The 13,782-nt window shown below is 38.2% G+C and overlaps 1 protein-coding gene across 1 annotated transcript in view; it reads left to right on the top strand.

Moving 5' to 3' along the window:
- ATRN (attractin) overlaps window positions 1-13,782 on the top strand; it is a 157,644-nt gene that overhangs the window by 23,904 nt on the left and 119,958 nt on the right. The window contains exon 2 of the mRNA XM_019644591.1: window positions 11,652-11,735. Coding sequence (XP_019500136.1) covers window positions 11,652-11,735 — 84 coding nt within the window. The remainder of the gene's footprint in view (window positions 1-11,651; window positions 11,736-13,782) is intronic.

Raw genomic sequence — 13,782 nt, forward strand, 5'->3', positions numbered from 1 at the left:
TATATATATATATATATATATATATATATATATATATATATATCTGTTTATAGGCTTTGGAGCATGAGCAAGGCAAACAGCAAGGACTTGAAAGACCAAAATTTTGGAGAGAAGGAAAGCTCAGAGTGGTGAGGCCAACTTTTGGTACAGCTTTTCTGATGGGGTGATTGGCTGATTTGAAACGTGCAGCTAAGAGGTTGAGCAAAAAATGTCAGCAGAGAGGCTGAGATTCTAAGCAGAGGTTTGGGTAATCATGTAGAGTTGGGGGAAAAAATTGGAGTTCAAAGCCTGTGAAGAAAGAGGCACTGGAAAACACCCCATGCTTTTAGTTGGAAACCTTGAAGAATAGGCTACATACACTCTGTGCTTAAGAGTGAACTAAAAATAGATCGGCTCTTGTAAAAGCTGAAGCCTAGCTTTCAAATCACCTTAATCCTTGATTGGATTAAGGAGATTTGCGCCTTTATTGCTTGCTAGAAGCAAATGTAAATCTTCCCTGGAGGAAGAGACCATCAACCACTGATTCAAGTTATCTGTACAGGTTTTATATATTCAGTGATAGTATGTGATTTATATTTGTATATAACTATATATAATATATATGGTATTTATAACATGATAAATATTTATAAAACTTAGTCTGGCATTCAATAAAAAATAACCACACATTGTTGGTTATATATATATAAAAAAGGTTGATTGAAAATCAAGAGAGAAAACTAGTAATTGAAATAGATTCATAGGGAGACTTCCAGTACAGATGAGATGGTATAGAGCGACTCATTTCCCCCTGCTCAGTCTACCTATAAATCCTTGAATTGGTATAGAAGGTAACCAAAGGAGAACTCTGAAAGGTTCTAAGAAGGTGAGCTGGTTTGGGACCATGGGACTGGAAGAACAGCATAACCATAGAATATCTTGCATCCCCCACCCAATAAAAGAAGCCCACCTAAACCTGACCTAGCAGTTCAGGTAGGCTCACTCCTCCCCTGAATCAAATGGAAGTTCCTCTGAAAACATCATGCAAGCTTGACACCAGTAGCAAGGGTGATCAGTTGGGATCCCCACTGAGTGTAAGTGCTGAGGAGGACTCTCCTTCCCTGCCTGTCTTGAGACTTCTCTTTTCTATTGAGAGATATCAAGGCAGGTAGGCAGAATGGACCAGAGAGACTCTCGGCTACAGCAAGCATTCCAGTCTGAGAAGTGTCTTTGCCCTTGAGGACTTGAAACTCTCCTCCCCCACCCTAAGATACTAGAGCGGGCACTACCTGCAAAAAGGACACAGCTACAAGTGGCCTAGTCCAGGAAAATGTCTTTGGCCATGTGGGCCTGAGCTGTTTCTCAGAGAAGCTACCTAAAGACTCAGGCAGGTGGGTGGAACTGGCAAGAGTGACCCAGCTATAGAAAGCTACATATTCTGGGAAGCCTTTTTGTCTCTGTGGGCTCAAGACTTGCCTTTTCCACTCAGAGACCCTGAGGAAGCTGGGGTAAAGGGCAGCCTAGTGCTGTCACACCCCTTTCCCACCAAGGAAGACACCTGGCAGCCTTGCTTGGGGAAACTCAATGCACCAGCAGAGGCCAGTGGGAGCCCAATGGCACTAGATGAACAAAGCAGGCCAAGTAATACCACAGAGGCTCTGAAAATTAATCTGCCATTGGAACAATATTGGGTTTTTGGAAAAGTCATGACATATTTTGTCTATGTTTTTCAAAGGTCATTTATGTAAAGAACAAAGATCAATCAGTGATATCTTGCCCGTTTTGTTCAATAACCTATTGCCATCTTTCAGCGAGTTTCATAATTCCTCGTTCATAGAAAGACCTGTCTTTATTTGCAAAAACTGAAAGAGGTGCTGATATACAGCCTCATCTGAATTGAACATTATACCACGCAAGGAATTTTGAAGAGAGTGAAACAAGTGGAAGTCTGACAGCACAAGGTCAGGCGAGTATGGTGGGTGTGGTAACACATCCCATCCAAGCTCCAATAATTTTTGATGGGTGATCAAACTTACGTGTGGTCTTGTGTTGTCACGATGGAGCACAATTCCTTTACAATTAACAAGTATTGGACGTTTTCTGGATGATGAATTCATTCAAACTGTCCAATGGCCGACAGTACACATTCGAATTGATTGTTTGGTTTCTTGGTAGGAGCTCGAAAAACACGACACCTTTAAAATCCCACCACACTGAGAGCATAACCTTCCTCTGATGAATGTCTGCTTTCGATGTTGTTTGAGGCGAATCATCACATCGGGACCAAGACCGTTTGCGCACCACATTGTTGTAAACAATCTACCGTATTTCCCCATGTATAAGACTCTCTCATGTATAAGACGCACCTTAATTTTGGGGCCCGAAATTTGAAAAAAAAGTATTACATAAAGTTATTGAACTCAAGTTTTATTCACCATAAAATTCATATAACTCCTCATCACTGTCAAAACTCCCAACCATTAGCTTGTCCTCATCTGTGTCTGATGACGAATCACTGTCTTCATGTATTGCTTCGTCCTCAGTGGGAAATGGAAGTAAAAAAATCTACAACCACTGTATGAGACGCACCCAGTTTTTAGACCCCAAATTTTTCGAGAAAGGGTGCGTCTTATACATGGGGAAATACAGTAGTTTTCATCATCATCACCAGTTATCAGTCGCTTCAAAAAAGGATCGTTTCCTCACGTTTAATTAGCATACTGCAGATGTTGATACGCGCTGTCAAATGAACTTCTTTGATTTCATGTGGAACCCAAATATCGAGCTTGCTTACATATCCCAGCTTCTTCAGGTGGTCGTGAATGCTTGAATGATGGATGTTCAATGTTTCTGCAATCTCTCGTGTCGTGTGACGTGGGTTTGACTCGATCAGTGCCTTTATTTTGTCATCATCAACCTTGGTGGGCCTCCCTGACCGAGGAGCGTCGTTGAGATCAAAATCACCAGCACAGAATTTCATGAACCATCGTGGGCGCTGACGTTCTTGTAGAGCATTGTCACCATAAACTTTATGCAGTTTGTCATAAGCTTGACACGCGTTCTTTCCTTTATGGGAGTAAAACAGTAAAATATGGCAAAAATGCAGAGTTTGGTCTTTCATCTTCAGCTCGTTGTAAAATCTCCAAAACTCAACCAAATCGCTCAATTTTTTTTAGAATAAGGCTAGAACTGTCAGCTGTCAAATGACATAGCAATAACATAGATGCAAATGCCTCTAGTACTTCCAAAAATGAACTAGTGCCATATGTTGCAAACTTGTGTCGTGACTTTTCTGAAGACCCAATATCCCAGAAAAGTAGGCCAAGATCCACATGCTAAAACTAAACAGGGTGACTACCTGCTAGAATAAAAAATGTAATAAGACCCTATGTTAGTGACTTCTAACGTAAGACAAAGTGTTCAACATACAGTGGAAAATCACGTGTCATACCAGTAACACCTTGAATCAGAAAACACAATCAACAAACACCAATACAATATGAATCAGATATTGGGATTTTATGACAAGAATTTTAAAGCAGATGTCATAAAAATGCTTCAAAATTAATTAAAATTATCTTGAAACAAAAATTACAAAATCTCAGCAGAGAACCAAATAAAGTTAATTAGAACTATATTAGAAATGAAATTAGAACAAAATGGAAATTTTAGAATTGAAAAACAATAACAAACTCATTTGATGGGTTCAAGAGTAATAATAATGACAGAGGATAGAGTAAGTAAACTTGAGAACACAGCACTAGAACTTACCCAGTGTAAACAACAGAGAAGAAACAGACTAGAAAAAAAAGATCTATGGAACAAAAGATTTAACATTCATATAATTGGAGTCCCAGAATCAAAGGAGAAATTGAATGGGGCTGAAAGAGTACTGGAAAGAAAGCATGGCTGAAAATTTACCAAATTTGGCAAAACAAACCTACAGACCTAAATCTAAAGGCACAAAATACAGGATATAGAAGTCAGTCACTTTCCTATATACCAACAATGAAGAAGTGGAATTTGAAATTAAAACAGTAGCATTTACATTAGCACCCCAAAAAATGAAATATTAGGTATAGGTATAGGTCTAACAAAAATATTGGGTTGTCGGAAAAGTTATGATGCATTTTTGCAATGAAAAACAGAAAATATAAGTCATGACTTTTCTGACAACCCAATACTTATAAGATCTGTATGAGGAAAGCTACAAAACTGATGAACAAAATCAAATAACTAAATAAATGGGGAGATATTCCTTGTTCCTGGATAAGAAAACTCAGTATTGGAGATGTTGGTTCTTACCAACTTGATTTGTAGATTATACACAATTTCAATCAAAATCCCAGCAAGTTATTTTGTGGATATTGACAAACTGATTCTAAAGATTTATATGGAGAGGCAAAAGACCCAGAATAACCAACACAATATTGAAGGTGAAGGACAAAGTTGGACGACTGACATTGCCTAACTTCAAGACTTCCTATAAAGCTACAGTAATCAAGACTGTGGTATTGGCAAAAGAATAAACAAATAGATCAGTGGACTAAAACAGAGAGGCCAGAAACTAAAGGCAAAGAAAAAGTCTTGATAGCAGCTGAAGAGAAATGATGCATTATCTATAGGGAACCCCAATTCGAATAACAGATGTGTCACCTGAAACCACGGAAGCCAGAGGAAGTGGCACAAGTGCTGAAATAACAGAATTATCAATTGTGAATTCTGTATTCAGCAAAGCTGTCCCTCAGGAATTAAAGGGAAATAAAAAACATTCTCAGATGATGGACAACTAAAAGAATTTATTGCTCGCAGACCTACCCTTAAAGAATGACTAAAGGAAGTTCTTTAAACAGAAAAGAAATGATAAAGGAATGCATCATGGAACACCAGAAAAGAAGGAATAAAAGAGCAGAAATATGGGTACATACAATAATAGACTCTCACTTTTCTCCTGAGTTTTAACAGTGAGATATGATGATTGAATAAAAAATATAAAACCATCTGATATCAAATATGGTGGTATTTAAAATAGTGAAGATAAAGAACCTAAATGGAAGTGAGGTTTTCACACTCCACTCAAAGTGGTAAAATGTCATTACCAAGTACATTGTTATAAGTCACAGATGTATATTCTATTACCTAGAGTAACCATTAAGAAAACTATACATAAGGGCCTGCTGAGTGACTCAGCTGGTTACGAGCTCTCTTAGGAGCACCAGCTCTGAGCAGCAGGGCTGTGGTTCGGATCCCACATTGAGGGCCAGTGATGCTCGCCCTCTACAGCTAAGATGATGAACAACAGCTCAACCTGGAGCTGGGCTGCTGTGAGTCGCCGGCGACAGCGTAGGCTGCAGCGGGGCTGCAGTGGGCTGCTGTGAGCTACGTGAGTGGATGGCAGCCCGTGTGAGCTGCCGGGAGCCGCTGTGAGCGGCCGACCAATGACCAGCGACAGATTGCCTCACCCGGAAAGAGCACAATGATCACACCAACATGGGCCAGTGAAGTGACGTCCTCCACAACTAGACTGAAGAACAAAAACAGCAATTTGTCTACCTGTCTGTTCCCCTTCCCCGATTCCCCAACGCTGTTCCCCTCCCCCCAATTCCCCAATAAAATCTTAAAAAAAAAAAAGAAAACTATACATAAGATAAAATGTGACCAAACTATGTGCTGATTATAGGAAAGTCACTTTAAATTCGACAATGTAGATAGGTAGAAAGTAAAAGAATGGAAAAATTATACCATGCAAACATTAATTTTAAAAAGGGCAGGAATGGCTATATTAATATTAGACTTTAAAGCAAGGAAAATTACCTTGTGAGGGACATTACTAAAGTTAAAACAACAGATTAAACATCACTAGGGTTTAAGTATGGGTAGTGTTTGGTGGAGATGTGGGAGTGAGGTATGTGTGGTTTTAAAGGGGGCAATATGAGGAATGCTTATAGTGCTGGAACTGTTGAGTATCTTGACTGGTGGTGGTGGATACATGAACCTGCATAAGTGACAAAATTGTATAGAACTCACACACACACACACAAATAAGCAAAATTGTGGAAATCTGGATAAGACTGATTTATCAATGTTAGTATTTTGGTTGTGATATTATATTGTAATTTTGAACAATGATACCATTTGAGGGAAATGGTTAAAATATACAAGGAATCATTGTATTATTTCTTATAACTGCATGTAAATCTATCTGAACTAAAATTTAAATGATTAAAAAAGGCTTAGGGAGACTACGAAGACAAGAGAAATAAATGCAATGTAGGATTCTGGATTGAATCTTGGAACAGAAGAATGACATTAGTGGAGACACGTGCGCATGCACAAACGAGAGTCAGCAATTAGAATTAGAAACAGACTTTGAAATGAATGATTAATATCTTTAAGAATGTAAATGACAAGATCAGCAATTTCAACAGAGAATTAGAAAATATAAAAAAAAAGAATGGAAATTGAAAATACAGTAACTGATTTTGAGAACCTTAGACACAGATGAAGAAAAAATCAGTGAACTGTAAGATATGTTGGAAAAAATACCTGGACAGACCGCAGAGAGTGGAAGTAATGAAAAATACTCCATCGTTTGTGTTTTTTCTCTCCCCCACCACACACTCAATTTTTTCTTGAGCTATCTATCTATCTATCTATCTATCTATCTATCTATCTATCTATCTATCTATCTCATGACCCTCAACCCATTAAACTAAAATACTTTAGTGTGTATTTTTTAAGAATATAGATAGCTTTAAGAGACTTAAGTCTTAAGGTACAGTTTTCACCTTCAGTAAATTTAAGATTGAACAGGTATCTCTTGCTTTTTGAAAGTTCCCATTGCACCACTTCACTTTTACAAAAGACCCACATTTGTCCCTGTTTTTGTTAACTGAAAGAAATCCAAAGAGGATTTTCACTTTTACAAAAAAAGGTGAAAAGTGAAAATAGCGTTCAGTATTTGTTTTGCAGCAGGGAATAACAGAGGATTATAGAAGATTAGCAAAGACAAGAGTTAGAAAACACTAATAAAATTGATAAGCTGATGGAGAGATTGATAAAGAGAAAAAACAAATTACTGATATCATAAATGACAAAGGGCATCACTATAGATCCTACAGCCAACTGGAAAAAATCATAGGAGGATATTAACAAGTTTATTCCAATAATTTTGAAAAAGATGAAATCCAACAACTTGTCTAATGTTGACCCAGTAGGGAAAAAAATACGGGGTGGGGGTTAAAATTAAGTTTGTTCTGGTGATGCCCTTGATTGAGTAGAGTTTCAGAATTCTAGACCCAGATAGAGGGTGTGATCCTTAGACAGTTTATCCATTGTAACTAGGGGGAAAGCAAAGTACCTGCATTTAGTAATGGGAAGAAAATACAGATCTTTTTTGATTTATTTCTTCTTTCCACAGCTATTCATTTAGTGTCCCCTGGAGTGTAATAGGTTTCCTGACTTCTCATAGGAAGTGGTTTGGTTTGCTGAATGGATGGGCAGACTTCCCTGGGCTTGAGGCTGGGGGATGGAGGGGTGAGGGTGGTGAGTCCTAGAGACCTGAGAGCAGAGAAGATTCTTACCTCGATGATGAAAGTGTAAGGTGGTACAACCACTTAGGAAACACTTGGCAGTTTTTTAAAATTTAGGTGTATATCTAAACTTTGATCCAGCGATTCCACTTTTATGTATTTATCCAAGAGAAATGTCTGCACATATCCACATAAAGGCTTGTATAGAAGTGTGCTTAGCAGCTTTATTCATAAGAGCATATAACTACATAATCCAAATGTCCATCAGCAAGAGAATGGATAAACAAGTAGCAGTAGGAAGGAGCAAACTATTGAAACGATCTCTGTGTGATTACATTAAATCAGGTTCTACAAAACTGGTCTATAATGATAGAAATAAGATCAGTGGTAGGAGAGATTACTAGCAAAGGGGTATGAGGGGACATTTTGGGGGGTGATAGAACTGTTTTATATCTTGTTTGGGGGTTACACGGGTGTACATTTATGAAAAGGTATCAAATTGTACACTTGAGGTGGTTGCATTTTATTGTATGTAAATCACTCATTAAGGTTGATTTAAAAATTTGGTTGGAAGTAATCATAATCAGTGTATAACAGTCATTATATTAAATGTGAATAGATTCTGTTGTGCCAGAAAAATTGTCAAGACTAGATTAAGAAACAACACCTAACCATGTCCCGTTTAGAAGAAGCAAACTTATGAAAATTTGATAAAGAAATATGAATAATAAAGAGATGGGTAAATATCTAAGGCACAGGGAAACAATAAAAAACAATTCTAATTTAAGCATCGAATTAATAAATGGGTTATTGTCATAATAAAAGGCATAATTTATGAAGATCTAATCATATGTTTGTACAGCTAAATAGCTGAATACATAAAGTAAAAATAATGCAAGAAATGCCATTGATTACTGGGAGCAGTAATGGTATGGGATTTCAGTATACATTTCTCATAAAGAAAGTCTTAACAGATGAGAAAAGTTGAGGTTTTACAGGCCACATTGTCTGGTAATAATACAAGTAAATTAGAAATAGTCATAAGATGACTCCTATTGAAACCTGCCTCCTATGGAGGATTCCCCTATTTACCTTTTATTCATTTGCACTGCAGAATTACCCTCAGCATATTCTCCAATTGGGAAATTGGTAGTAGCAAGGATTTAATTCTTTTTTTTAAAGATTTTTTTTATTGGGGAATGGGGAAAGGGAACAGCCAAGTTGTTGTCCTTCAGTCTTAGTTGTGGAGGGTGCAGCTAGCTCAGCTCCAAGTCCAGTCGCCATCTGGCCACCAGGCAGCAGCTCGTGGCCGCTCAGCTCAAGGTGCCGTGTTCAATCTTATGCCCACCATTCCATGAGTCAACCGGAAACCTTGTTGCTAAGAGTGGACACTCTAACCACTGAGCCGTTCAGCTGCTGTTGCAGCTCAGGGCAGCTCAGCTCAAGGTGCTGTGTTCAATCTTAGTTGTGTTTGGGCATAGCCCACCATTTAATGTGGGAGTCAACTAACAACTTTGTTAGGAGCATGTGCTCCCACCAGCTGAGCCATCCTGCCACCTGTTGGCAGCTCAGCAGCAACTCAGGTGGGCGCAGCTCACTGGCCCATGTGGGAATCGAACCGGCGATCCTGTTCCTCTGAGCTCGTGCTCTTAACCAACTGAGCCACTCAGCCAGCCCCTGCAAGGAATTAATTCTTAATATTTCTGCTCTTATATTGTCTTTATGTTTCAGTTTGATGCCTTTGTGTGACTACTGGTGAAGTGGTCACAGACAGTACCCGTGACCATACCTTGATCACTAATTATACTGTAAAACTTGATTTGAAGTTTTAGGTTGACATTCTCTAAATTTTCAGTAACAACTTGTTAGCCATTCATTAGAACACAGGGAATCTCAAATTAAAAACTGGTAAAATTAAAAAGAAATAAAGGGCCGGCCGAGTGGCGCGATGGTTAAGAACTGGCTTGGGACGCCAGAGGGCCCCAGTTCGGATCCCACATATGAGGGCCAGTGACACTGCCCTCTACAGCTAAGATGCTGAACAACAGCTCAACCTGGAGCTGGGCTGCCGTGAGTCGCCGGCGACGGCGTAGGCTGCAGCCCCTGTGGCAGTGGGTTGCCATGGGCTACCGTATGTAGCCAGCAGCCAGCGTGAGCGGCCAGCAGCCGCAGTGAGCGGCCGTCCAGAAGCTGGCGACTGATGTGCCTCACCTGGGAAGAGCGCAATGATGGTGCCAACTTGGGCCAGTGAAGCAACATCCTCCACAACTAGACTGAAGAACAAAACGACAGCAACTTGTCTGTTCCTCTTCCCCCTATTCCCCAGCACTGTTCCCATCCCCCAATTCCCCAATAAAAATCTTAAAAAAAATAAATAAATAAAAACACCCAGTATGGAGGGGATGTGGAGAATAGAATATTTTCATATATTGCAGGTGAATTGTTACAGTTTTGGGAAATAACTGGGCAACCTGGTTAATAATGAAAATTTATATTTCTTTTGGCCCAGTGATCCTTCTCCTAAGATTCTATTCTTAGAAAGAAAAGCACAAGTAAGGCCATATGTATAGGGATACTTATTGCAGCAATGTGCATAATGTTAACCAACTGAAAATAAAATGAATGTTAGTAGGAGAAAGGCAGAAAAAAATGACACCACCCTAAGTTAGAATATTATGCTACATGAAAATGAATGAATTAGATTAATATCCATTGGACAGAGTCCCACAAACTTTTGTTGAGTGAGAAAAGGAAGATGCAGAAAAGTTTGTATAATAATTTAAACAAAAAATGATTTAAGAAAACCATGCATATATCCTGGGCTCATGAGTATGAAGAAAAATAGTTAAGAATACTTGCTAGTGGTTAAATGTTTATCTTGGTGGGGGGTGGGTGTGAGTACTTGGTGAGATTTAAAAAAAAAAAGAATTGTCCTTTAGTTGACAAAAAAACCCTGTCTGTGATTGTATCTATTGATCATCTGTAAAATTAAGTAAATGTGTATGTTTAAAGATAGTATTTAAAATAAAAATGACCTATTTATCTTCTAAAAGCGATGCTGATTTGTAAATACCTGAGCACATCCATGGGAAGGCCATAGAAATTCTTAGGAGCAAAGCAAGCATAATAGAAAGCCATAAACTTTTTTAGCTAAGAACCTAAAACAAAGAATCAAGGAAGCGTGCACACTAAAACCGGAACCAGTGGGAAATTTAATTACCTATAAAACTGGGTGGTCTCTGTGGCTGGTTGGTATTGCTCTTCAGGGACAGACCTTTGCCTTCCTTTGATTTGTCATCCTTGGTGTTGGCTCTGTGTTCAGGCTCCTAGCATGATGGCTGCAGTACTTCAGCTGCAAAATCTTAACTGTAGCAAATTCCAGAGGGAGAAGAAAGATGGTCTCTCTGGATGTCTGTTGTAGGTTGGGTTTCTTGGAAGCATTTGCTGAGAGGAAGTTTGGGGTACAAGTTGGTTATAACACCTGTGAGAGGAAGGGGCCAGCAGCAGAACTGGGCAAAGGAAGAAGTTGAGCTTCAATGCAGGCCTGACCAAGGGAAGCTCTGGAGCAAGGATTGCCCGTCAGAGTTGTTCCACGTTGAATTGAAGTGCCCCAGCCTTTATACCCATTCTGGTGTGGGCTGCCCTGGCTAGGCAGCTCCTGAGGAAACTGACAGCTGGAGGCTGTCTGATGACCATGCTCCCTGCTGCAGCAGGTCCTTCCTTGAAGGGGAAATCTACAATAGATGGCACATCGCTCTGTCTACCACACTGTCTTTAAGAAAGAGAAATATTTCCTAAAAGCCCTCCGTCAGACTTCCCCTCACATCTAAGTATTAGATTACATGCTGTGACAGAGACTAATAGTGAACCTTCATAGCCTTTCTCCACGTCTCTAGTAAAAAAAAAAAAAGTCCTGATTTTCGCTGGGTATATTTGTATCTCCTTTTCGTAAGTGTGTGTATTTGTTTCATCTATATTTGTATAATCCTAATGTAATTATCCAGTTATTTTCTTCTGGTTATATGGTATGCATTAATTTATTCACTGTGCTTAACTTGGGTATTGAGAATTAAGAAAGATATTATTAATATATGAAATTTTGATGGATTTAAATTTTGTTTTTGTTTTTGTTTTTAACAGACTAACTGGATCTTCTGGGTTTGTAACAGATGGACCTGGAAATTATAAATACAAAACGAAGTGCACATGGCTCATTGAAGGACAGTAAGTAGTAATGGCTAATTAAAAAAAAATTTTTTTTTTCCAGAATAAAGCTCAGTGTGGCATTACTTTCCCCTACAAATAAAATTAACAATCTGTGGCATAAAGTACTTAAAATGTTTTTTGTTTGATAACTTTTTACAAGTGAATTTGATTTTCTTGTTTTTTAAATCTTCATTGTTACTTTATAAAAAACTTGATTTAATGCTGCAAATGAATTGCACACATCAGAAATTTGTATATTTTCAATTGTAGTAGTTAAACTGTTGAGTATTTTAAATTGTTTACATAAAACTTTAGAAAATTACAATATTGTGTCGTTTTTCCAAGTACCTATATTTATTGTGGGCAAGAAAGTCAGAATAACTATTGTTGCCCAAACAAGTCCTCTGGGCCCCTCTGTTCCTTCAAGCTGTTGCCTTCTTTTTCTTCCCTTCTTAGCAAACCTTTAAAGCAGTTGTTTCTCAAACTTTTTGGTCTCAGGACCTCTTTACATTCTTAAATTTTTAGAATTCCAAATAACTTTTGTTTATGTGGGTTATATCTGTGTTTACCATATTAAAAATTAAAACTAAGAAATATTTAATTCAGTTTAAAAGCAAGAATAATAAGCTCACTATGTGGTAGCACAGATGACATGTTTTTATGAAAAAAGAAACCTTGTATTTAAAAAAAAGTTAGTGAAAAGAATGGCATTGCTTTACATTTTTGTAAATCTCCTCTCTGACTTACTAGAAGACAGCTGGATTATCATATTTTCTAGTGCAGTTCACACAATATGTTGGTGAAGTATATGAAGAAAATTAGGCCTCACTTGAGTATGAAGTAGGAAAAGGAAGGGGATTTTTTTTTTTCCCCTCCGTTCCAGTTTAATAGAAACTACAAAAAGATCAAAAGTGATGCCCCATTACTGTACAAATCAGTTGGTCTACCTCATAGCAAAGTTCAGGCCATTTCCTCCAGAGGAATAAAGGCCTGTCCTATGGGAGGGGATTTTTAATAGCCCTTTTAAATAATTGTGGATGGTCTTTTTTTGTTACTGCACCAAAACTTGACGAGTAGTAATTTCTGAAAAGTAAATTGCAGTGTGGAATCTGAAACAATGTGAATGAACTTTTGGAACTTGTTGAATTAAAATCCACTGGTTTCATTGTACTTTGAATGGATCTTTAACCTATATATGGTTTTATAACAGTATATGGGCCACTTGGGAAATATTGAGATCTGAACTATGCAGATCTCCTGAATATTGACATATTTCATTATATAGTATTAAAAAATCACATTGTTTAATCACCATCAGTCTCATCAGAAAGTTTTAAATATTGGGAAGTTGTATCTGGGTGGCAGATATAAATTTTCCAAAACTAATTATTGCTTGAAAGCTTATATTTTATCTTTGGCAACAAATACTGTCAGTTGTTTTCTTTTAAGTGACAAGCTTACTTTGTTCATTTTTCAAGATAATACCTGCCAGATATCCAAGTCTGAAAAGCCATAGTTTGTCAGTTGTTCTTCCAAGTAAAAATGGTAAATGGTGTTCCAAGAAAAAAAGCAACTAGTTCAAATCACAACTCAAACAATTACAAAAGTGATTTTTCTTGAGACCATTGTCCTTTGTTAGGCAGCAGAAGTGCTTTATGCATACTTCCTACCTTGTCATGCAGGATTTCATAAAGTTAATAGTTTTTTACCACGTAATAAAGATAACCTTAGATGAAATTGTCATTGAAGAATAACAGTGATTGTTAGTACAGCTTGGTGCTACGTTCCAAGGCGCCAGCAGTTTCACCCACCATTGCTCTTGTGCTGTTAGTAAATGCCAACATGGTGATAAAGGCACATGATAGCTTAGTATTATTGTGACCGTAGTGAACTCTTGGACCTCCTGAAGGGCCTTAGGGCCTCTGGCGTTCAATGGACCACACTTTGAGAACCGCTGCTCTAGGAGTTGTCTGCCCTTACCCTTTCTATCAGTTCACTCCAGTAGTCTGATGTCCTCCTCTGCTGTTGCTCTGAATGTGCTTTCAATGGTTGCTCCTCCACCTCA

Source organism: Hipposideros armiger, unplaced genomic scaffold (assembly GCF_001890085.2).
Source record: "Hipposideros armiger isolate ML-2016 unplaced genomic scaffold, ASM189008v1 scaffold_89, whole genome shotgun sequence".
Lineage (NCBI taxonomy): Eukaryota > Metazoa > Chordata > Mammalia > Chiroptera > Hipposideridae > Hipposideros > Hipposideros armiger.